At 50.2% G+C, this 21,483-nt stretch overlaps 1 protein-coding gene across 4 annotated transcripts in view; it reads left to right on the top strand.

Annotated features, from left to right (window-relative positions):
* The window catches only part of PRDM16 (PR/SET domain 16), a 289,426-nt gene that overhangs the window by 223,836 nt on the left and 44,107 nt on the right, over positions 1–21,483 (top strand). For all 4 annotated transcript variants that reach the window (XM_042031976.1, XM_042031975.1, XM_042031978.1 and 1 more), the window contains one exon: positions 14,679–14,813. In XM_042031976.1, coding sequence (XP_041887910.1) covers positions 14,679–14,813 — 135 coding nt within the window. The remainder of the gene's footprint in view (positions 1–14,678; positions 14,814–21,483) is intronic.

Genomic DNA, 21,483 nt, shown 5'->3' with positions numbered 1-21,483 from the left:
ATGAAGTGGAAAAGGGGGAAGATGAAGAAGAAAAGGGAGAGGATGAGGAGGGCAGGGAGAGGATGAGGAAGGCAGAGGAGACATGAGGAGGTCATGGGAGAGGATGAAGAGGAAAAAGGGGAGGATGAGGAGAGCAGGGGGAGGATGAGGAGGGCAAGGGGAGGATGAGGAGGACGGGGGGAGAGTGGGGCTGGGCAGAGGAAGAATGAGGAAGGCGAGGGGGAGGATAAAGACCACAAGGGGGAGGATGAGGAGGATGAGGAGGAAGAGGGGAGGATGAGGAGGGCAGGGGCTCCGCGGGGCAGTCCGTGGCCCCTGAGCTGAGCCCTGTCCTGGCGCTGCCCCGCAGATACAAAGTGTGCTTGTACTGAGTGTATCGGCTCCAAGAGCGGCTAGTAGTAAACTGAGAATATTTGGATAAACTCGCCGGCCCTCAGGACTAGAAAAGGACTTTTGTTCACCTAAAGAAAAAGACTGTTCCATTTCCATAGGATGGCTGGATCCCGTCCAGTAAAAACTGAGCTTGAAGTATAAAAAATGATCAGGAGTGTCAAACGAAGGATCTTTTACTTGAGGTCAGATATTTATTTTTATTTATTAGCGTGTGAGATCTCCATCTCTGGCCGGGCTTTGGGCTGAGGCAGCGTCTCTCGCAGGAGCATCGTCGGCCACAAAGAGCGCGTTGTGCCGGGGCGGGGGAGCTCCGGGGGCCCTCCCGCTGCTCCGGGTTCCCCTGCCTTGTTCTCTGCCTCCCCGGGGCAGGGACGGGGTGAAACTCTTCCCTTCAGCACCGCGTTCGGTGTCTGCTGCTGGACACAGAGCGCGGCCCGCGCTGGCACAGCCAGGTGTGCTTGGTACACGCCTGAGTGCCACCAGCGGCGGCGTTGCAAAGCGGTTTGCCAACATTTCTGGGTCGTTTACAGGCAGAGTCTTCTTTCGGCTCTTGAAGCAGGCAGGGAAAAGCTCTGGCAGAGCCTCTGCTCCTGTTCACTCCTTCCCCAGTCCAGCAGTGACTGTGCTGCTGCTGGGCATCACGAGGCAGAGTGGGACAGGGCATAGCTTGGTCCTGCCTTTGCCTAATTTTGGGAGGTTGACACTGACACAGGAGCGCAGGGAGGGAGCAGCTTGGGGCAGCAGAGGCAGATTTGTTAATCAGAGCAAGGGAAAAGAGAACGAGAGAGCTGGAGTTGTCTGAACTCACCCCCAGGTGCAGCCAGTGGATTATGGAGTCAGGAATTCTTTTTATGCTATTTAAAGACATGTTTGGTGCAAATGTTTCCTTAGGATTTATTTTTATCTAATCGCTTATGAAACTTTTACTGACTCTAAAGACCAGATTTTCTCAGCACCCGTAAACCACGTTTTCCTCCTTTAATTAAACCATGTTTTGTCCATGAGGTTTTGTTCACACACTGACTACATCAATATAAATATATCTCTGCAGGGTAATTAATAAAAGCAGGCAGCTCCAGGGAGAAAGCAGATGTGTCTATCATCTTTGTGGACTCAGCTATTGTAGAGTTCTTCCAAAAAAAGTGAAGAATCACCCCCAATTAAAATGTTACGTGGCTTATGTATGTTCCCATTTAATTTGGTATAATTGAATTTATGTTCATCCTCGGGGAACTCCCAGGGCTGCCAGATACAGGCAGCAATCATCTATTCCATGGATTGGTTGAAAAGCTGCAGGATTAGAGCACAAGAAACTGTTTCAGCAGCATTTCAAGGCTTGGGCAGTTGCTTCAACTTTTGTGTGAGTCTTTGTGAAGGGAATGGGGACAATAATGTCCTCACCACGTTGGTTTGTTTCAGATGCTGAAGCACTGCTTAAAAATGTGATAATTTCTACTTAGCATTAAATTAATGCTTTTTAGTGGGGTTGAAAGGGATTTCTTAAGTCTTGTGTTCTGTAACTGAGGATTTTAAACTTCAAAATAAGAAGAAATCTGTCACCAAAAAAAAAGTGTTTTCATCTGGTGAGGAGGAAGTCTTTGAGATTATTATCAGGTGAACCTTCTAAATACCTCAGGTCTGATTTTTTCCCAAGAGTATTTGGTTTGAAGAAACAAAACCACCTTTACATTTATTGTAACTGAGAGTTGACTGAGAAAATAACCCTGAATTGGTTTGGGTTAGACAGGACCTTAAAGACCAGAGTGCCCCAGGAAGGAGGAGGGTTCCCTTTTCCTGCCCAGGGAATCCTGATGCATAAAGCAAATATTTGCCATCCCCAGCTCCATCTTTGGGTGGAAGTCTGGCTTTCTGAGAGGTGAGAAATTAGCTCCAAAGGCAGATGCTGGTATATTTTTTGTCCTTCCCACTTGGCTTCAAAACAGCCTGAATTAAAAGGAGCAGAGGTCTTCTCCTGCCAGGTCAGGACGTGCATCAGGGGGCAGAGTGCTGGCTGGAGCTGCTGGGTGCTGTGTCTCGGGCTGGGCACAGGTGTCCGTGGAAGATAAGGAATTCTGTGTGGAGCTTATCAGCATCTCCCTAACTCAAACCTGCCCCTGCTGGGGCAGTGTGAGCTATCTGGAGTGTCAGATCAGGTTTGTTTTGAGCCCTGCTGTCAGAGAACCAGATGTGCTGGCATTGCCTCACTAAAACAACCTGAGCAGAGGCATCGGGGTCCCTCTCACTCTACGCTCTCCTGTGGCTCCAGCCGAGCCCTTACCTCGACACCACCACTCTGCGGAGCTGTCTTTTGACCCAGAGATGGGATCAGACCCAAGCTGGAGATTTTGAAATGTTGTTTCTCAGCACATTCAAAGGGCAGATTTATCATTAGAATCAATTCCCTGGGATGTATCATTTCATAAGTAGGTGAATTGGCTTGGGGTAAAGTTCACCCTGGCTGCACTTGGGACCGTGCAGTTTTACCCTTGTACTTCCTTATGGCTGAGATTTCAGCTGTTTTGGTGATGTCAGACAAGATACTGCTTTGCTTTCAGCTGCAGAGGGGTCAGAGCTGCAGGGGGAAATCATTTAATCAGTCCCTCCTTGTCATAATTTGGAAAGGAGGAACAAGGTTTGGCTTGAAGCTTTGTGAACCTCTCATGGATGTCTCACCAACCAATGGGCAGAAAATTATTAGCTCTGAGATTTTGGTGGGAAATGAGCACCCTAGAATTTCTTTAGAAGTGTGAGTCACTGTGTTGGGGGGGAAAGAATCATATTCACTGCATAAATCTGAGGGCAGAACACTTTGCACATTTTCTTTGTGTGTCTGAGAGTGAGATTGCTGCTAAAACCACAGGCAGCTGTCGGGCTGGGGGGGAGAACTCCCCTTCTGTAAAAGACTTTTATAGGTGGGAACTGACTCCAAAACCTTCTTTTCTCATGTAGAAGCAAACTTGAGGCAAAATGTCCACCCTGTTGTCACCAGTTCTGATTTCAGTGATGCTCACATTGAAAACAAACTGTGTGTAACAGCAACAAACTGAAGAAGTTCTTGCTCAAGATTTCGATCATGTGAATAATCTTCACGTCCCTCAGGAGGCAAACCAGCCCTGGAGCAGATTCTCTGGAAGTGCCCTGAGGATCTGCCTTGCTCTCACTCTTCAGCCAACATCCAAAGGCAAAGGGCTGGGATAATCCTGGATGCTTCACAAACCCACAGCAGAGGGAATTCTTAACTTTGGAACAGCTCCCTCATCCCAGGTCCTTGTTGTCCTTCCAGCAGCCCAAGGCAAGGGCAGCAGCTGATGGTTGATCCTCTGAGCCCCTCCTGCCCTGCCCACACTGCCTGAGCATCCCCGAAATTCCTCTCAGGAAGGCTCAGCCCTGCCTTTGTGCTGGGAAGGCCTCTTGCCCTCACGTTTGATGATATTTATAAGATAAACCAGCAGGCAGCTTTCGTGCATGACGTAGGGCAGTGGTGGGAGTCTGGGACAGGCCCACAGGCCTCGGTGCCTCATTTAGCACCTTCTCTGGGTCATGTTTTTGGTAAACATCACCCTAAAGAGATCACACATCTCAGCTCTCTGAGGGGTGAGCAGCACATTGGGAGTGTGGCGAGAGGAAATCTCTCTTGGGCTGCTTTGTTTTCCGAGCTCCTCAAAGAGGGGGCTGCTGCTGCTGTTTCCGATCCGCTGCCGGCAGGGGAACCTCAAATATCCTCTCATTCTCTTTCTCAGTTCCAGCCCAGCTCACAAACTCATCTATTTCACACCTAAAGAGCACGAGAACGGGGCTGCCAAGCAGCTGCCGGCCCCGCTGCTGATAAGAAAGGTTACGAGGACTCGGCTTCCCCGTCCCAGCACAGCCCTCTGGGGGGGTTTCCTGTGTCAGGGCAGCCAGGGTGCAGCTGTGCTTGTGGGGGAAGGCACAGCCCTGCTGGGGCTGCTTTTTGGGCTTTGGGGGTTTTTTTTCCTCTTTTTTTTTTTTTTTTTTTTTTTTTTGGTAAATCTCTGTTCTGAAAGTGTCAGGTCATGGTTAAACCATGGGAGCACGCGCCCCTTGGGCCTGTAAATTGAAGGCTTTTCAAGCCAACATGAGGAGAGGTGGACACATTCAGGTGAGTGGTCCTAGATTGCTGGGTTGTGGTTATCCATGCTGATGGAGAAAGGAAGGAGGGATAATCATCCTCTGTTAACCTTCTAGATTTAGTGCTAGCAGAGTGTGATACCTGTGTGTCTCAGGGCTTGCCTTGCCACTCTGAACCACACCTCTGGCAGCTTTTTGATGGTGATTCCTGTTATAAAAAAAACAACAACTCTTGAAATTACCATAAAAAGGTAATTTATTTAACAAAGATTTAATCAGGAACAGTACAAAAATAAAATTGTAAAATAAGATTAGAAAAAGCCCGGGCACCAGGATCGAGAGCTCTTTGACCGAACCGGCCAGGAGCCTCAGGGCAAGAACTCAATCAAAGCTGTGGTGGCTTTAGCTAGCCTAAAACCCAAGTTAATTAATTATGCCTCTAAAGAGGTATGAGGACCAACAGCCACAGCTTTGGGTCTCTTCCAAGGCTAGTCCTAGGAGAGACAAGACCACAAGAGAAGACAAAAGAAGTCAAGCAGGTGCTAAAGAAAAAGTGCTCTCAGCTTGGGTAGAAGCCCTTTAAACTCTCTGGTCCCATCCTCTATTAACCTTCTAAATTCAGTGCTAGCAGAGTGTGATACCTGTGTGTCTCAGGGCTTGCCTTGCCACTCTGAACCACACCTCTGGCAGCTTTTTGATGGTGATTCCCTTCTTTCCGTGGTTGTGTCTCGCTGTTGTGTGGTGGTACCCATCAGTCCTTGTTTGAGCAGCACCAAAGGCAGGGTGCAGAAGCTCTGTGAGAAGACAGAAGTGAGACCAACACGGTGGTTTTTGTTGCATGGGTGCAGCTGGCACTGGTCACACATGGAATAAAAGCTCACATCCTTTCCAGCCTCTCCAGACATTTAACACCTTGGTGTTGTTGCACTGCTTAAAGCGTACCTTGCCAGTAACTTCAGTTCCCTGCACTTCTGATTCCCAGTAACTTTCATTCCCCAAGAGAAAGTTTGATTTGTGCTGTGCTGAGGTGTCCAAACATGGCCCAACCATCAGAACCAGGCTGCAGGGTAACTCCCGGTATCGAGCTTTAAGAATAACACTCTTAGTTTTCAGGAGTGAAACACACAGATGTGTCCATCAAATACACCACAGGGCACGGGCTTCCTTATCTGTGTCCCCCTGTTACCTGAACTTGGGCCATATATCCCCAAAATCTATTAATTAAAGGAAAAGTGGGGGCTATTTGAAGCCCCTCAGCTCTCTGAATTCATTCACCTCTTGCTGGGGCACCTGGGTAACTGTTGTTGGAAATTGTTTCACATATTTTTAATGACCCAGTGTAATCCCAGAGCGTTTGCAGGGGAAGGGAGCAGATTTGCCAGGGTTCCGGATTCTTCCCAAGGAGGAGGCTCAGAAGAGGCCATAAGACAATGTCATTTCCTGGGGGTTTTCTCCTGCTGTGACCTTTGCCAGGCTGGTGTTCTGGAGCTGATGTCAGCACCAGGAATGGGCAGTTGAAGGCTCTGCTACTTTTTTGGCCAGAGTGTGAAATGCAGCAGATGGGTTTGGCACTGAGTGCTGCCCATAAATCACTCCGGAGAGGCCTCCACATTCGTGGTGTTCCACAGCTCCGTTCCCAAAATGTTACTAAACCCAGGCTGGAGTAATAAGAAATGATTTAAAGCAAGCAGCAGCTCCCTCTGTCCGTCCTGATCCAGTGGAACTCCCGGGATGCACCTCAAGAAGCTGATCAGAATTTATTGTTAAGGTTGGCTGTGTTTTCCTTGTGGCAGAAGCACCTTTTGGGTAGGGATAAGGGAAGCAGCTGTGCCTCAGTGCTGAGAGGACTCTTGGAGAAATTACCCTCGGAAAATGTTCCCATCTTCATACAATAAAGTTCTGTTCAGCTTCTGTGCCCACTCCCTTCTGCCAGGAGAGCTGCCCTGCTCTTCCTCCCCCTGGGCTAATTGGCACCCGCTCATTAGGGAGCCATTTTAGCCCACATCTTTCTTTGGAAATAGCAGCAGAGGAATCAGACCCTAAAGCATTTTGGATCACCACAAAAGCTCTGGGATACAAGTGATTTTTGTCTGTTTTAACCCCTTGGAGCAGGCCTGGGAGCTCGGCACTGCTGCACCTCCTGCTGCTGCTCCCTCTCCCTAATGCACTGAAATGTCCTGAGACTCCAAACCCTCCCCTGCCTGTGACAGCCTCTGTCTTTTGTTTATCAGAGGAAGATTTCTCCCAAGTTCCCATTTTTTCTCATCTATTTAGCTTTTAGAACTTTACAATTACAATTCTTTTGGGATGAGCCGAAGTGCTGTAGGATACAAAAGCGGGATGTCCTGAACTCTTTCGGTGCAGAGGAAAACTTCAAAGCCTTTGTGTGTGTATATTACAAAGAACTCAAAATCCCTTCCTTGCCTCGTGTGTACAATATCTGAGGCAGCCCTGGGACTTGATTCGAGCACGGTTTTTTATGGTTTACTGTTTAATTTAAATCAGTGTGGTATGAATTACGTTACTGGTGAAAAATGAGCTTTTGTTGAGATAAATGCCTGCCATCAGCTTGGAAGTCGTCTTCTGTTTTGACATCTTTACTCGGTGTTTTTCTGTGTGGTGATGAGATGTTGCTGTGCAAGTGGAGCTGATTGCCCTCAGAGAGGAGGAGAGGGGTGGGATTGCTTTCATGCATCGACAGGAATCGGCGCTGGCAGCACCTTCTGTGACATCCCGTGCTACTCAGGGTGTCTTCTGAGTAGCAAAACTGCACCTCCAGCATGGGAGTACAAGGAGTTACAGGGACAGGGGAGGGAAAGCAGAGCCAGGGTGGATTTTTCTCAAGATTTCTTGGCTTCCCCTCTTTGCCCCATTGCTCTGCCACGTATCCATGGTGCCTCTCTGCTGTGGAGAGCAGGAGATGCTTTCCTGGAGATTGTATTTCATGAGTGTAAATGTAAATTTAATGTAAATGATGTCCTGTGTGATTCTTGCTGCTGTTGGTTCTTCCTGAGGCTTTGAGTGTAGGGTCAGGTCTGATGTTCCTTCAGCTGGAGCGAATCTGCGGTGCCTGAAGGACACAGCAGTGACACTGCAGCTTTTTCCAGACCTTTTTATCCTGATGCAGAGCAGACACTTGGGAAATACTCACTGTGCTGGTGTGGGAGAAAGGAGTAGTTAACAGTGGGCAGCCCTTCAAAAGGCTCCGCTGGATTCAAACGCTCTCCAGAAATCCAGCCTCACTTCCCAAGCTCGTGTGAGCCATCCAGGCTCCTCTGCTTGGAACCTGGACAGGGACTTTTGGGAGAAAACAGCCTTTTTTCGTGTGATTCCTCGTGTGCTTTAGATGTGGTGGGAAAAAAGAATGAGAAGGTTATTTCTTGTGACAGAACTATGTCCCAGGACCAGCCTTCCCTGGGATGCTTTTCCTCCAGACCCTTCATGAAGCCAGAGGATGCAGCAGCCCAGCAGCAGCTCAGAAATGCACACAACAGTGGAAAATTCCCACTCCAGATGTGTGGCTTGGGTGGGAGTGAAAGTTCAAAAACATCCAGCCTTTGAAAAACCTGAATCAGCCTCTCTCCCATTGGCTGTAGCAGCGCTCTCCCTCCCACGAGCCAGCAGCGGCTCCGGGCTCTGCAGCGTCACCAAGCTCAGCAGTGCCACCAGGATTGGCAGTGTCACCAAACTCAGCAGTGCCACCAGGACTGGCAGTGTCACCAAGCTCAGCAGTGTGACCAGGACTGGCAGTGTCACCAAGCTCAGCAGTGTGACCAGGACTGGCAGTGTCACCGAGCTCAGCGCTGTCACCAAAGTCGGCAGTGTCAGCAAACTCAGCACTGTCACTGGGCTCTGCAGAGTCACCCAACTCAGCAGTGTCACCAGGTTCAGCAGTGTCACCAAACTCAGCAGTGTCACCAAACTCGGCAGTGTCACCAAACTCAGCCATGTCACCAGACTCAGCAGTGTCACCAAACTCAGCAGAGTCACCCAACTCAGCAGTATCACCAAACTCAGCAGTGTGACCAGGTTCAGCAGTCACCAAACTCAGCCATGTCACCAGACTCAGCAGTGTCACCAAACTCGGCAGTGTCACCCAGCTCAACAGTGTCACCCAACTCAGCAGTGTCACCCAACTCGGCAGTGTCACCCAACTCAGCAGTGTCACCAAACTCAGTAGTGTCACCCAACTCAGCAGTGTCACCAAACTCAGCAGTGTGACCAGGTTCAGCAGTCACCAAACTCAGCCATGTCACCAGGCTCCACAGTGTCATTGGGTTCAGCAGTGCCACCAGGCTTGGCGCTGTCACCAAACTCAGCTGTGTCACTGGGCTCAGCATTCTCTGCCAGGCCTCCCCAATCCCGCTGGCCCCGTGCAATCCAGCTGGGTTTCCTCACATTCGTGGTTCTCCCGGCCCTGGCTCAGTTTGGAAGAAGCAGAAACGTGCTTGTTTGACAGGAGGAGAACCAGAAAGATTTGTTTTCCTCCCCTCTGAGCATTCCCAGTGTTGGGATATTCTGGGGTTCTGTCCAGAGCTGGTGGAAACTCGAAGGTTTCCAGAGGGGATGGGACAGGAATGGTGAGGAGACTCCTGAGGACAGGAGCCTGCTCAGAGAGCCAGGGAGATGAACTGAGCTCTGTGATCCTGCAGCCATTTCCCAGCCCTTAGAACTTGAGCCTTGACCCCCTGCACTGCCCAGGTCCCTGGGGTCACGCTGAGGATGAGGGTGTGACCATCTCACGCAGGGTGGTGGTGGGAGCTCTGCAGCCTCTTCTCTCTTTATCTGGTGGGTTTGGGGCTGGGAGCTCCTTCCAGGACCTTCCATTCGGACAAGAAGCTGACTGTACATCACTCAAAGTAGCTCTCCCTGAGCACACACCGAGCTTTTCCTGTGGCCCTGAGCAGACAACTTGGGTTTGGCTCAGCTGCTCTTCCCAGCGCTTTCCAGAGCTATGACCTGTTTTTGTCTGACACGTTTCTCATTAACTCTTTGTCAAGTCACCAGGAAGCCTGCTTAATTGCAGGCAGAGTGCTGAATTTATGAGTTCATCTAGGCTGCGTGTCTACACATTGACAGAGGTGTTTCTCTGGATGAAGTCTTTTTCTCTTCATTTCATGGCAAGAATGGACTTTCTGTTTCAGTTACTTCTGAAAGTCATAAATTGCAGCAGTCCCTCCCTCCCCTTTATTTAAAAGAAACACAACAAAACTTCATGGCAACAGTTTATTGCTCTAAATCAGCTCGTGGGTCATTAAAGCAAAAAAAGGGGGGGAAAAAAAAGGCAAAAATCTCTGACTCCTGCCAAATAAAATGCGCACATCAGCCAAGCTGTCAGAGGCAGATCCTGCGACCATGGGATGAGAAAGTTTATTACACTCTGGGCTTCTGGGGAGGGATGTTATAGCAACAGGACGCTGGGTCAGTGATGGCAAACTCCTGGTTGCTCCGTTTCTCCATGCACACTAGGAATCCATTAAGCCAACTGACGACAGATCCGCAGGCATTCCAGCCCCCCGGCACACCTCGGCCAGGGCCAAACCTTGGACGCTGCCCATTAAAACGTGAAAGAAACAACCCAACAGAGAGCCCACAAATTAGAGGGGCAGGAAACCTCAAATGATGTGCAAAAAAAATTGTAAACGTTCGAGAGGATTTTTCCATAACTTCTGCCCCATAACTCAGCATTTCTGATGTTCATAAATTACGGAGCGGAGCCTCTGCGAGATCAAGGAGCTTTTTGGATCCAAAGCTCCAGCGCTGCTCGGCAGACGGCAGATGAAGCTGCAAAGTGAGCCCTGGAACATGACAACAATTTCCTTTTGGCTGGCTGGGGATGGGTCTGAACCGCAGCCACAGCCGGAGCTCTGGCTCTGCATCCCAAATCCGTGTCTCAGTCAAAGCCCTGTAATCCCAGGGAACATGAAGGTGCATTTGTTTGGAGGGGATAGATTGGAGAGGAGGAGGATGGGGGACTTCAGAGTAAGGAGAGTTCTGTGAACGACCTGTGAGAGTCAGGGAAGGGCTCCACGAGACAAAATCATGGCACTGTTACTGGCAGGGAAGGGAAGGGGATTTGGGAATTCTTAGATGAGCTGTTGGATTTGAAGACAAAAGTGCTGGGAGGTGCCGTGGGTTAATAAATAAAGACTGAACTCACCATCTGCAGCAGAGGGAGAGAAGATGAACTGAAGTTTTGGCGTGTTCAGTGATGAAAAGAAAAGCAGGGAGAAATCCGTGATGGGGTGGGAGGGATAAAAGGGAAGAGTGGCCAGAGGAAGTGCTCCCACAATAATTAACTTTCTGAGCATGTCCGCAGGCTGCAGGCCAGAGGAAAGTCTGCTTTTCCAGCACATCTCCAGAGCAGGGGCTGTCCCAGACTGCTGGGGTTTAACTTGGGGACAGAATAAAAAGGACAAAACGTGTTCCCGCAGGGAGCCCAGCTCCGTGGGGCAGGGATGCTGTGCCTCAGAGCCAAAGGGATCAAGGAGGTGAAGTGCATTCCCCAAAACCGCCTGCAACAGCAGCCCATGATGGTCACAGACTTGCAAAACCAGCACCAATTACTAATTATAAATTGATTTGATTTTGTTTTCTCCTCTCCCATATCTTCCCACCTTTTTTTTCACCTCTCCTTTCCCTCTGACAACTTCTTTTAAGCCAAATTACCCTCGGGAGAGACTTCTCCACTGATACAGAGCCAGCCTGAGCACAGAGCACAGGCAGAAATTCCAAGTCAGCTCCAGCAAGTCAGAGTCCTGCTAATAATTACACATCATTTTCTGTTGGGTTTTGTCTTTCTGTGGCATCTCTGGGGGGTTTTTTTGCTGTTGGTGCTAAATATCTGCTGTCAGCCTTTACCTGCCTGGGAAAACAGGGATGGATGGTTTTATGGTTAAAGTTGCTGCTGAATCCTGGCTAGGGAGGGACTTCGTTCTGGTTTTAACTGTGAATAAACAGATTTAATAGAGCTGGAGATGCCTGCTGTGGTGAGAGCATCCCCAGGTGGGTGGCTGTGGGGAGCTGAGCCTTCCAGGAGTGGGGTGAATCCCTCTGTGCTTCCATCTGGGATCTTTAATTTGCCCGTAGCCAATACTTTTTGCACCCATTTTCCTTCTCTACCTGTCCTAGAGCACAGGTTATCTCTTGGCTCTTCCAAAGAACACAGAAAACCCAGTGCTGTGTGAGCATCCCAGGAGTGTTTTCAAAGTGAAAATGGTTTTTTGGGTTGTTTTTTTCTTTTTTTTTTTGGTCACTGATAAAGACTCGTAAACAGCTGGTTTGCAGAATTTCGCCAGAGGAAATTTCTGATTTCCTTCTGGTCTGAACTGGAAGAAGATGTGGTAAAAGGTTTCAGTTTGTTTTTCCAGAGCTTTCTCAGGTTGGGGGGTGAAAGAGAGACTTAAAATATTATTCTGTGTGTGAACGTTGGACAGAAGAGCGAGCAGATACTGCAGATAGCGCTGGGTGATTGCTGCTGTGTTCCTCGGTGCTTTTGAGCTGTGAAATAACTTTGATAGAGACCATCAGCGAAGAGTGCGAGCGTGTGAACCTGGTCTTTAATTAGAGGTGTTGGCCACAGAGGGCTGAGCTGGCCCAGGAGCTCCCCTGGCTCTGGAACTGGACCTGCAGCACCCTGAGACCAGCTGATCACCCCGCTTATTGCATTTTCAAAGGGTCCTGCTTGATGGCAGCAGAGGGATGAGGGAGGGCTGGGTGCAGGGACCCCATTGCTGGGCTTTGGGCCCTGGGGGCGCATTCTATTTGTGGAGGGCAGTGAGTGTGTGTGAGAACAGCAGCTCAGCTTCTCAGGCTCTCATAGCACCTCTCTTTCTCTCGTTTTGATCTGTCAGATTTCACACCCCCAGCTTGGGTTTTAATGCCCACGCAGATAAAACCACAGAGTTTCAGGTGATTTTGAGCTACGGCAGAACCTCCTCCTGAGGCAGAGCTGGCGAGCAGGACCCTGCAAAATGAATTTGAGCTGAATTCTGGGCTTTCCCCCAGCTCTCTGCCCAGGGCAGGGGGTTGGAACGAAATGGTCCTTAAGGTCCCTTCCATCCTAGGCCATTCAGTGTCTCTAAGTGTCCTCCCAAGCAATCCTAGAAGATGAAAGAGAACATCTGTAAGATACAGCTGTTAATTCAAAATCTTATCTGTGTGTCCTGGATTTGCCATCTTGTGTTCCCAGGGCCACTGAACATCACCAATTGCTGCTGTAGGAATTAATGGCACTGGGAGGTTTGTGCTCCTCAAGCCACTACAAGCTGTGTCCAAACTCTTCAGAGGCTTCAGACCAGCTGAGCATCAATGATTCTTCTCATTTGGTTTTCCAACAGTTTCCCTGGGAGCTGCAGTCACTTGGTGTCTGGGTGTGTCCCCACTCAAGGGGCTGGCTTGGCTGGGCTACTCAATTTGGGGTCAGTAAGGCTGAGAGAAGCACTTTAATCTCACCAGCTTTAGGCAGCCTCGGTGTTCCCAGAGCTCCCTGAGATAAATCAGAAGTTATTGATACTTTAGCTTGATTCAACTCAGCACTGCTTCAGCCACGTTAAGAACAGGTTTTTATTGTTGGGGTTTTTTTTCCTCAGAAGTCCAAACAACACAGATTTGTCTTCCTGTGCCATCAATGCCCCACCTCAGACCTTTGGTGCTGCCAGGAGGTGACCAAGGGTGTCTAGAAAGTGCCAGGGTCTAGTTAGGGATGAGAGAATGACCCTGAGTGTTCCCAGGCAGGGGATGAAGAAACTGAGCACAGCCAGGCTGTTTCTCCTTCCAGTTCTGTCCCAAACACCTTCTGGGAGAAAATGCAGCATTTCAGTGACTCCCAGCACCACATTCTGAATAGGAAGAAAGAAGCCCAGTACTAAAGGTGGGATTTTCCCTCATCCCCTTGTCAGACAAGGAGCTGCAGAAGGAAGAGTTGGTGGTGGGGATGAGACCAGGAAATATCTGCTGGGACCAGTGCAGGGAGCTGGGAGCTTCTCTGGTGGTGCTGGCAGGTCCTGGTCCTCACAGGAGTTCAGAGCCGGGAGCCAGAGTCTGAACTGGACCTGTCCCCTGAGGTTTCTCAGCTCAGCCTTAGGCTCAACTTGTTGCTGTCATTGCTGGGCTTTAATTTTTCCTCTCCTTTGTTTTCCCACCTTTTTCTTTTTTCTGTGTCTTGAAATAGATGGGAAAGTATTATCATGTCCCATGAGATTCTGAGAGAATTAATTGCTGGTAAAAGCATGTTAAGAGCTTTTGATGACTGAAGTAATTTGCACTGACACAGGGGCTGGTCGGGATAGAGGGAAATCTGAATCTAAGGAAAAAAAGGAGTTTCTGGTGCAGGGAGGCCCACTTAGGAGCAGAGCAGAGCCTTGCTATGCTGGGACTCAAAGGGCTTTTCCTTGGTTTTGGCGTGTCCTGTGTCATTTTTTAAATGTGCTTTTTTGAGTGAATTACAAACTGGGTCATCCCAAAGGTTGTTCTGGAATGCTGAGCATCTCCTCTCGTTCCTTCACCAAACTCTTAAGAGAGGAAAAGTCTCTTCCTGGCAAACCAGCAACTTTCTTTGGACTGCCACCCCTTAATTAACCCTTTTTCCCCCTCACACCTGGACTTTTAAGTATCTGAGGGGTTTTATTTTGAAGGATTCCTCTTTTGCACAGCAGCCAAGTCGTATCTCACCTTCAGCCACACAGACGTGGCCGCTGTGTTTCCCAGGCTCAGATAAATGAAAGTAGTGCACTTGGTAGAGAGTTCTTTAAAACAGAACCTCACAGCTCGGTGGAGAGTGACCTGGCTTGAAAGCTCGTTGGAAGGTTTGTAGTTAAAAACAATCCTGCAGGAAAGGATGAAAAGATGATGTGAAGATGGAGCAGTCGAGGACGTTGTCATTAAAATCAGTGCAGTTTGGAGGAGTTCCCTGCTTTGATTACTTGAGCTGTGTTTTCCAGAATAGTCCTGAACCTTTTGCTCATGGATCACTCTCTGTGTCTTTGGAGGTTCTGCCAGCCAGGACCTTCAGATAACCGCTGAGAGCCGACGTTATTCTTGTCATAGGTCTTTTTATTAACTATAGAAATCACCCACCTTTCTCTTTTCTCTTTCATGTTTGGAGTTCAGCCCTGCAAACCCTTTTCCTCCCTTTCTCCCCTCCGTGGCTGCCATCTGGCCCCAGCTGACCCCTCTCCTGTCCCGTTCTCCCGCAGATTCCCGATGCCCTGGGCACTGAGAAGTTCTGTGGCGACGGCGGCCAGGGCGGGGCCGGGAACTGGCTGAAGTACATCCGAGTGTCGTGCTCCTGCGACGAGCAGAACCTGGCAGTGTGCCACATCAACGAGCAGGTAACCGCCCTGCAGGGCTGCCGGGCTCCCCTCGCACCCCAACACGGCCGGGGGGCTTGGGCAGGGGCTGCTGGGCAGTGGCAGCATCCAGGGGAGGGGTGGGTCAGCCCTGGGATGGGCTCAGACTTCCAGATTTATGGTGCTGTCCTTGACTCAGGATGCAGTTCCTGATTCGTGATCCAGTCCCTGATTGGTGATCCAGTCCCTGACCCAAGATCCAGTCCCTGACTGGTGATCCAGCCCCTGATTTGTGATCCTGTCCCTGATTTGTGATCCAGTCCCTGATTTGGGATCCAGTCCCTGACTGGTGATCCTGTCCCCAGCTGGTGATCCAGCCCCTGATTTGTGATCCTGTCCCTGATTTGTGATCCTGTCCCTGACTCAGGATCCTGTCCCTGACTGGTGATCCAGTCCCTGATTGGTGATCCAGCCCCTGATTTGTGATCCTGTCCCTGATTTGTGATCCTGTCCCTGATTTGGGATCCAGTCCCTGACTGGTGATCCAGTCCCTGATTTGTGATCCAGCCCCTGATTTGTGATCCTGTCCCTGACTGGTGATCCAGTCCCTGACTGGTGATCCAGTCCCTGACTCAGGATCCAGTCCCTGATTCAAGATCCTGTCCCAAACTCAGGATCCTGTCCCTGACTCAGGATCCTGTCCCTGACTCAGGATCCTGTCCCTGACTGGTGATGCAGTTCCTGACTCCGGATCCTGTCCCTGACTTGTGATCCAGTCCCTGATTCAGGATCCAGTCCCTGACTGGTGATCCTGTCCCTGATTTGTGATCCAGTCCCTGACTGGTGATCCTGTCCCTGATTTGTGATCCAGTCCCTGACTCAGGATCCAGTCCCTGACTCAAGATCCAGTCCCAAACTCAGGATCCAGTCCCTGACTCAAGATCCAGTCCCAAACTCAGGATCCAGTCCCTGACTGATGATCCAGTCCCTGATTCCTCTGGTGGTGGAGAAAATCATGTGAAACCCATCTTATGGCACCAAACCCCACTGGGACAGCTGGAAACCAGCCCTGGAAATGGGAAGCATGGAAATTGCAGGCAGAGAGGATGGGGAGGCCGATCCCGGGGTGGAAATTCAGTTGTTGTCTGTTTTTAAGAGTGAGAGTGGGAGAGGGTTTGGGGTCTGCTGAGGAGAAAGTTCAAACCTGCCAGGCAGGTTAGAGCAGCGCTGGTAAAGCAGTCCCTGCGAGGGGGTTTATATGGAATTAATAGGATTTTGATGATGTTTGCAAAGTTCGTCAAGGCTTAAACCCAAAACCAGATTGAAAATGAGCAATTCACACTGTGATCTTCGCAAACCTCCAATCGAGTACAACCCAAATAGATGTTACTGTTCAGACCGACCTTAAATGAGAAATATTGTCTTGCTCAGCAGACAGGAGGCAGATTTGGGGCTGTGAAGGGCTTTTTAGGGTGTTTCCAGCTGCTCTGGGCTTTCCTCAAACTCAGTGTATTCGTAATTCCCAAGTGGCCAAGGTGCCTTTTGGATACAAACCCCAGCAATGCAAGAGCATTTGAGCTCTCGGAGACTCAACATAAAATTTCTAGGCTGAAGATTGAAATTTTTCATCCTGGTCCTTGGAAAACTGTCCTTGGAAACACCAGACTGCCAAACCCCACAGCAAGAGTGGCACACAATGGTAAAGGCACTGCAGTTAGACAAGTTGCAGGGTACAAAATGTCTTCCGACTTTATTCCTTCTGGGTTGGCTGGTGTCACTGGGAGTTGTGTGCCAATAAAAGAGGGATGTTGCGTGTTCTTTCTGAGCCTGAGCAGCTGAAGCTGAGCTGGGCTCTCACATCTGGGTGTTTTCCTGGCCAGGGCCGCCCTGGGCTTTAAAAATCAATCCCCTCATTTTCCCGCTGGGATAAATTTAGAAAACTGAATTTGTGTTGACTTCCAGCTTTGTTTGCTGTGCACTGAGCCCCACAGGCTGCTCGTTTTAGGGGAGATTCTGCTGAGGGAACCCTGCAGGTCAGAGGGGAGGGATCCAAGCAGGGAGAGCTCCAAAGGGAGAGGTTCCCAAAGGGAGAGGTCTCAGGAGACATCCCAAACCCTTCCCAGAGTGAATCCCAAAGCCATTTCCAGAGTGATGAAGCAGTACTGGTTCCTACCTCCTGCTGTCTCCTGGCACTGCTAGGTTTAACTTCATTTATTTCACCAGAGGCCTCATTTTTCCCTACCCCAAAGCAGGAGGAAAGTTTGATCTTTCCCCTTCAGGCAGAAGGAAAAGGTTTGGGGTTGCTCATAAGCACCCACAGAAAAGAAAATCTTGTGCAATAAATGATTGCCCTCTAAATAACCAAGCAGCACCGTGGAGATAAGGGCCAGGACAAAATTTTCATCAAAATAATTTTCTTTTCAGGAAAAAAATGACCATTTTTAACATGGGGAGATGGTGCTTTGAGTGTATGTGTCCCCTTCTGTTCTTCTTTAATCCAGGAGCAGTCCCAGGAATGCACAGTGAATTTTCCTGGATTTTTAGTGAGGAAATTGGCAGCAAAATCTGCACCACTCCGTGATTTTTTTCCCCCACCCCTTAACAGATTGTAATGTATATAAAATGAATTTATTTCTCTGTTTAGAAGGTTAATTGAGACTTTCATATGTAGAATAAGATTAGCCAGTTTTCTTTATATTTATTCGTGCTGGAGAGGTATTTGAAAAGAAGATCCTTGATTGTTAGAGATAATCGTGGTTCTGAAGGAGGACTGGAAAAGAATGTGGATAAATGATATCTTTTACTAAAAGGGAAATGGTTTCTTTTTTCCTGTTGCTACTCCTGCCTTAAAAAGGAAAATACTTGAGGATTTCAGGAGTCTGAAATACTAAACAGAATCTATGTAATAACATATTTATAATATATAATAATTACATTAATGGCCATGGGCAATTCTATTAATGGCCATTAATATAATTATTATGTATTAATAATAATCAGAGTGACAGCTGCTGCTTTTAGTTGGGGCGCAGGTGTTGGGTGGGGGGAAAAAAAGGAGTAACAGGAGATAGAAAAAATCAGGCCTCTGCTTAATCAGCCAGTGTGAGGTGTGTGTGCAATGCAGAATTTTGGGTGTATTTTACACAGCTTCAGTAACTGCGGTCAGGATTCACACAGAGCCTTAAAAAGAGGAAATCAGAAGCAATGTGACTGAGTGGAAACAAAGGGGAGGCAATTCCAAAGGAGGAAAACACGGGAACAAAAGCAAAACGTGCAGCCCTGTCCTGGCTGGACATTCCCCAGGCTGAACTTTTCCGTGTCCAGAGCTGGACACACGGACAGCTCTGAGGGAGCAGGAGGGACAAATCCTCACTGGGCTGCCCCTGGAGTGAATTATTGGTGAGATAAGGACACAAAGAACCTTTTTTTCAGGCTGGTTTTGGGTTTTTGAGCTCGTCTGCTGCAGCTGATGCGTTTGAGGGTGGTTTTTGATCTTTAGGTGAACACAGCAGCTGCTTTCTCCCCCTTTAATGCTCTTTTCCCCCTGAAGTACAAACGTGTGGGAGCTCAGATAAATCCCTGGAGCAGGGAAATGGGGCTGGTTCTTAGGAAGGGCCCTAATTAATGAGGTAATTCTGGGGTGGACTTTTCCCACTCACTGTGTTCCATCTCCATCCCTGGCCGTGACTCTGGGAATGGTTAAACCTCATCCCCAGGCTCTGTCTGCTCCAGAACTCTTTTCCTCAGTGGAAAGAGGAGGTGGTTCTGGGCTCTGAGTGAGAGCAGCCCCAGAGCGTGGTTGCTGTGGTTCTGCAGGGCCGATATTTCGGTGATTGCACCAAATTGTTCTGTTTTAGCAGCAAACGGAGACAGCCAGAGGCAGATTTCTGCTGCCACAAGTTCACATCAACAGTAGCTCCCTGCATCAACCCAGGCTGGAAAAGGATTCCTCTGGATGATTTCTACTTTCCTTTTTTTGTTTGTTTGTTTATTTCTGTTGTTGGTTTGGGTTTTTTGTTTGTTTTTTGGGGTTTTTTTAACTTTCCTTTAATTTTTTCTTTCTTCAACACCCCATGCCCAGAATAATTCTGATAAAAATCAAGACAAGGAGTGTTCTCAGTACTACCAAACCCTACTGTTAACTATTTAGTGGAAAACAAAGCTGATAATTTGGAGAGCTGCCCATGCTGTGGTGGCAAACACGAACTGATCAAGTGTGCAACTTCTCTGTAAACAAACAGAATTGATTTGTGAATGTAAATCTTTTGTTGCATTTGTAAATCTGAGCTTTTTCAGTGCACGGCAAATAAAAAAAAAAAAAGGCTTTGATGAGCCCAGACCATCAGTAGCACGGCTGAGAGGTGAAGTTAATTATTATAATGAAATGTTTGATGAAACTAATGTGACTCCAGCAATTTTTCCCTGATCATTAAAGGAGCCTGTCCTATATTTCTGGAGGGATGTTTTTAAATACAAGGATCTGCTTTGTTCTGAGAACAACCAGGAGAGGAAAAGGAGTTAAAGGGTGAGACTGGGGCAGTGTCAGCCCTTGGCAGGGGAATTCTGAGGGATTTTTCCCCTGTAAAATTTGTGACTCTGAACTTGATGGACCTTTTAGACCATGGCTGATGTTTTAGACAGGTTTGGGTTGCCAGCTGCAAGAGAAATGTCTGTTAATAGCAATTCTATTTATTTTATTTTATTTTCGCTTGGCCCATCCCAAGCTCTGTTTTTCCAAGTCAGCCCCGAGCTCTGGGCTCACTCCTGGGCTTCCTTTAGGGTTTTTTTTCAGGCACTTTTCCCATTAACTTCAGTGCGGTTTGGTCCTGGGAAAAGCTTTTTTTGTAGAACAAGCAGGGAGGAGCACTGAAGTGCAAATGAGAAAGATAACGAGAGAAAGGAGCATTTTAGACGGCTTTTTATTTTGCAGTGGAACCCCCCAGGAATGACCTCCCCAGGCTGGGCGGAGCAGGGGTCTCTCAGAACTGTTCTCACCTGTGCACAGGTGTCCCGTGTCAGCCTCGTGCTGCTCAGGGCTTCCAGCTGAGGGGTTTGGAGCTGTGCAGGTCCAGGGAGATGCCCATATCCTGCCCACGGCACCAGGTCCCTTTTGTGGACTCTCAGCTGGGTGCAGGATGAGGACAGATGTGTCTGCACTGGGAGAACCGTTTGCAGTGGAAAACGGGGGTGGAATCACACCAAGGATTCCGGCAGGAGCAGGGACGGGTTTCTGGGCGGTTTGGGGTATTTTGCCAATGGCCAGCAATCGGATTTCATTTCCCATCCCAAGCCTTTGTGTTTGCGACCGTCCCTGCTTTGAAACTCTCAGTGAGAGATGCCCGGGCAGTGCCGGGTGCCGGTGCTCAGGCACCGACTTTTGGGTGAGTTCTCAGGGAGGCTGTGGGGAGGTGGCGGCTGTGCTGGGGCGGGGAGGGAGGGACGGAGGGAGGCAGCCGGGGACAGCAAACAGCCCGTGAGGACCGGGACGCACCGGAGCTCCCGAAAAGGGCTGAGCCGGGTGCTGAGGAAGGGATGTACCGGAGCTCCCGGTAAGGGCTGTACCGGCTGCTCCGTGAGGGCTGTACCCTGGTGAGAGCTGTGTGTCACAGCACTCGGTTAGGGCTGTACCGGAGCTCCCGGTAAGGGCTGTACCCCGGTACGGGCCGTGTCACAGCACGCGGGGACCGCGAGACCCCGTTCATGGGGGCGGCTGTGACTCCGTCTGCCCCGGCCTTGGAGCTGCTGCAGAGACACGGCCCGGCTGCCCTCCTTCCCTTCCCTCCCCTCCCGTTCCCTCCTCTTCCCTTCCCTGCCCTCCCCGCCACCGGCCGGGCCGCCGGCACCGGAGGAGCGCAGCGGCCGCGGGACAGGAGCGAGCAGGTCAGGGGAACCCAGCCCGGCCCGGTTCGTCCCGACGGGCCCGGCCCGTCCCGTTCGCATCGCCCGGGACCGGCACCGAGGGACCGGCGGGGTCCCTGCGGCCGTGGCGGGGCCGGTGGCGGGCGGCGTCTGCCACCTGCTGGGGCGGGCGGGGGCCGCGCTCCCGGCCCCGATCCCCATCCCGGTCCCCATCCCGGTCCCCATCCCCATCCCAGTCCCGGCAGCTGCGGGAGGGACAACTTTTGCTCGGTGTGTCCCGGGGAGAGGTGGGAGCCCCGGTACGGCTGTGGGAGAGCCCTCGCCCGTTCCCGCCGGAGCGGGATCGGGAGGCGCCGGGCAGCGGCGGGGGCGGCGGAGCGCGTTAATTATCCCGCGGGATGGGGAACGGCTCCGCTCGTGGACCTGCGGGTGCTCCTGCCTGACCAGTGCGGTGACCGGGGCGGATCTCGGCCCGTCTTGGTGCTCGGTGTAACGCGGGGTGATTCGTCGGGATCTTCCCGAGCTCGGTGTGGAGGGAAGGTTCTGAGCGGTAACCGCGCTCCACGGTCCCCGCCGCACCGCGTGGTGGCTCTGGGGGCGATGTCCCGTGTCCCTGCAGCTCTGGGACAGATGTCCCCTGTCCCTGCAGCTCTGGAAGGGATGTCCCCTGTCCCTGCAGCTCTGCGAGGGATGTCCCCTGTCCCTGCAGCTCTGGGGGCGATGTCCGCTGTCCCTGCAGCTCTGGGGGCGATGTCCCCTGTCCCTACAGCTCTGGAAGGGATGTCCCCTGTCCCTGCAGCTCTGGAAGGGATGTCCCCTGTCCCTGCAGCTCTGGGGGCGATGTCCGCTGTCC

The sequence above is a fragment of the Corvus kubaryi genome, unplaced genomic scaffold (assembly GCF_017639235.1).
Source record: "Corvus kubaryi isolate FWS band 111438036 unplaced genomic scaffold, C.kubaryi_AGA036_p1.0 37352, whole genome shotgun sequence".
Lineage (NCBI taxonomy): Eukaryota > Metazoa > Chordata > Aves > Passeriformes > Corvidae > Corvus > Corvus kubaryi.
The sequence above is the reverse complement of the archived record's forward strand: the minus strand, read 5'-3'. Positions and strand labels throughout refer to the sequence as shown.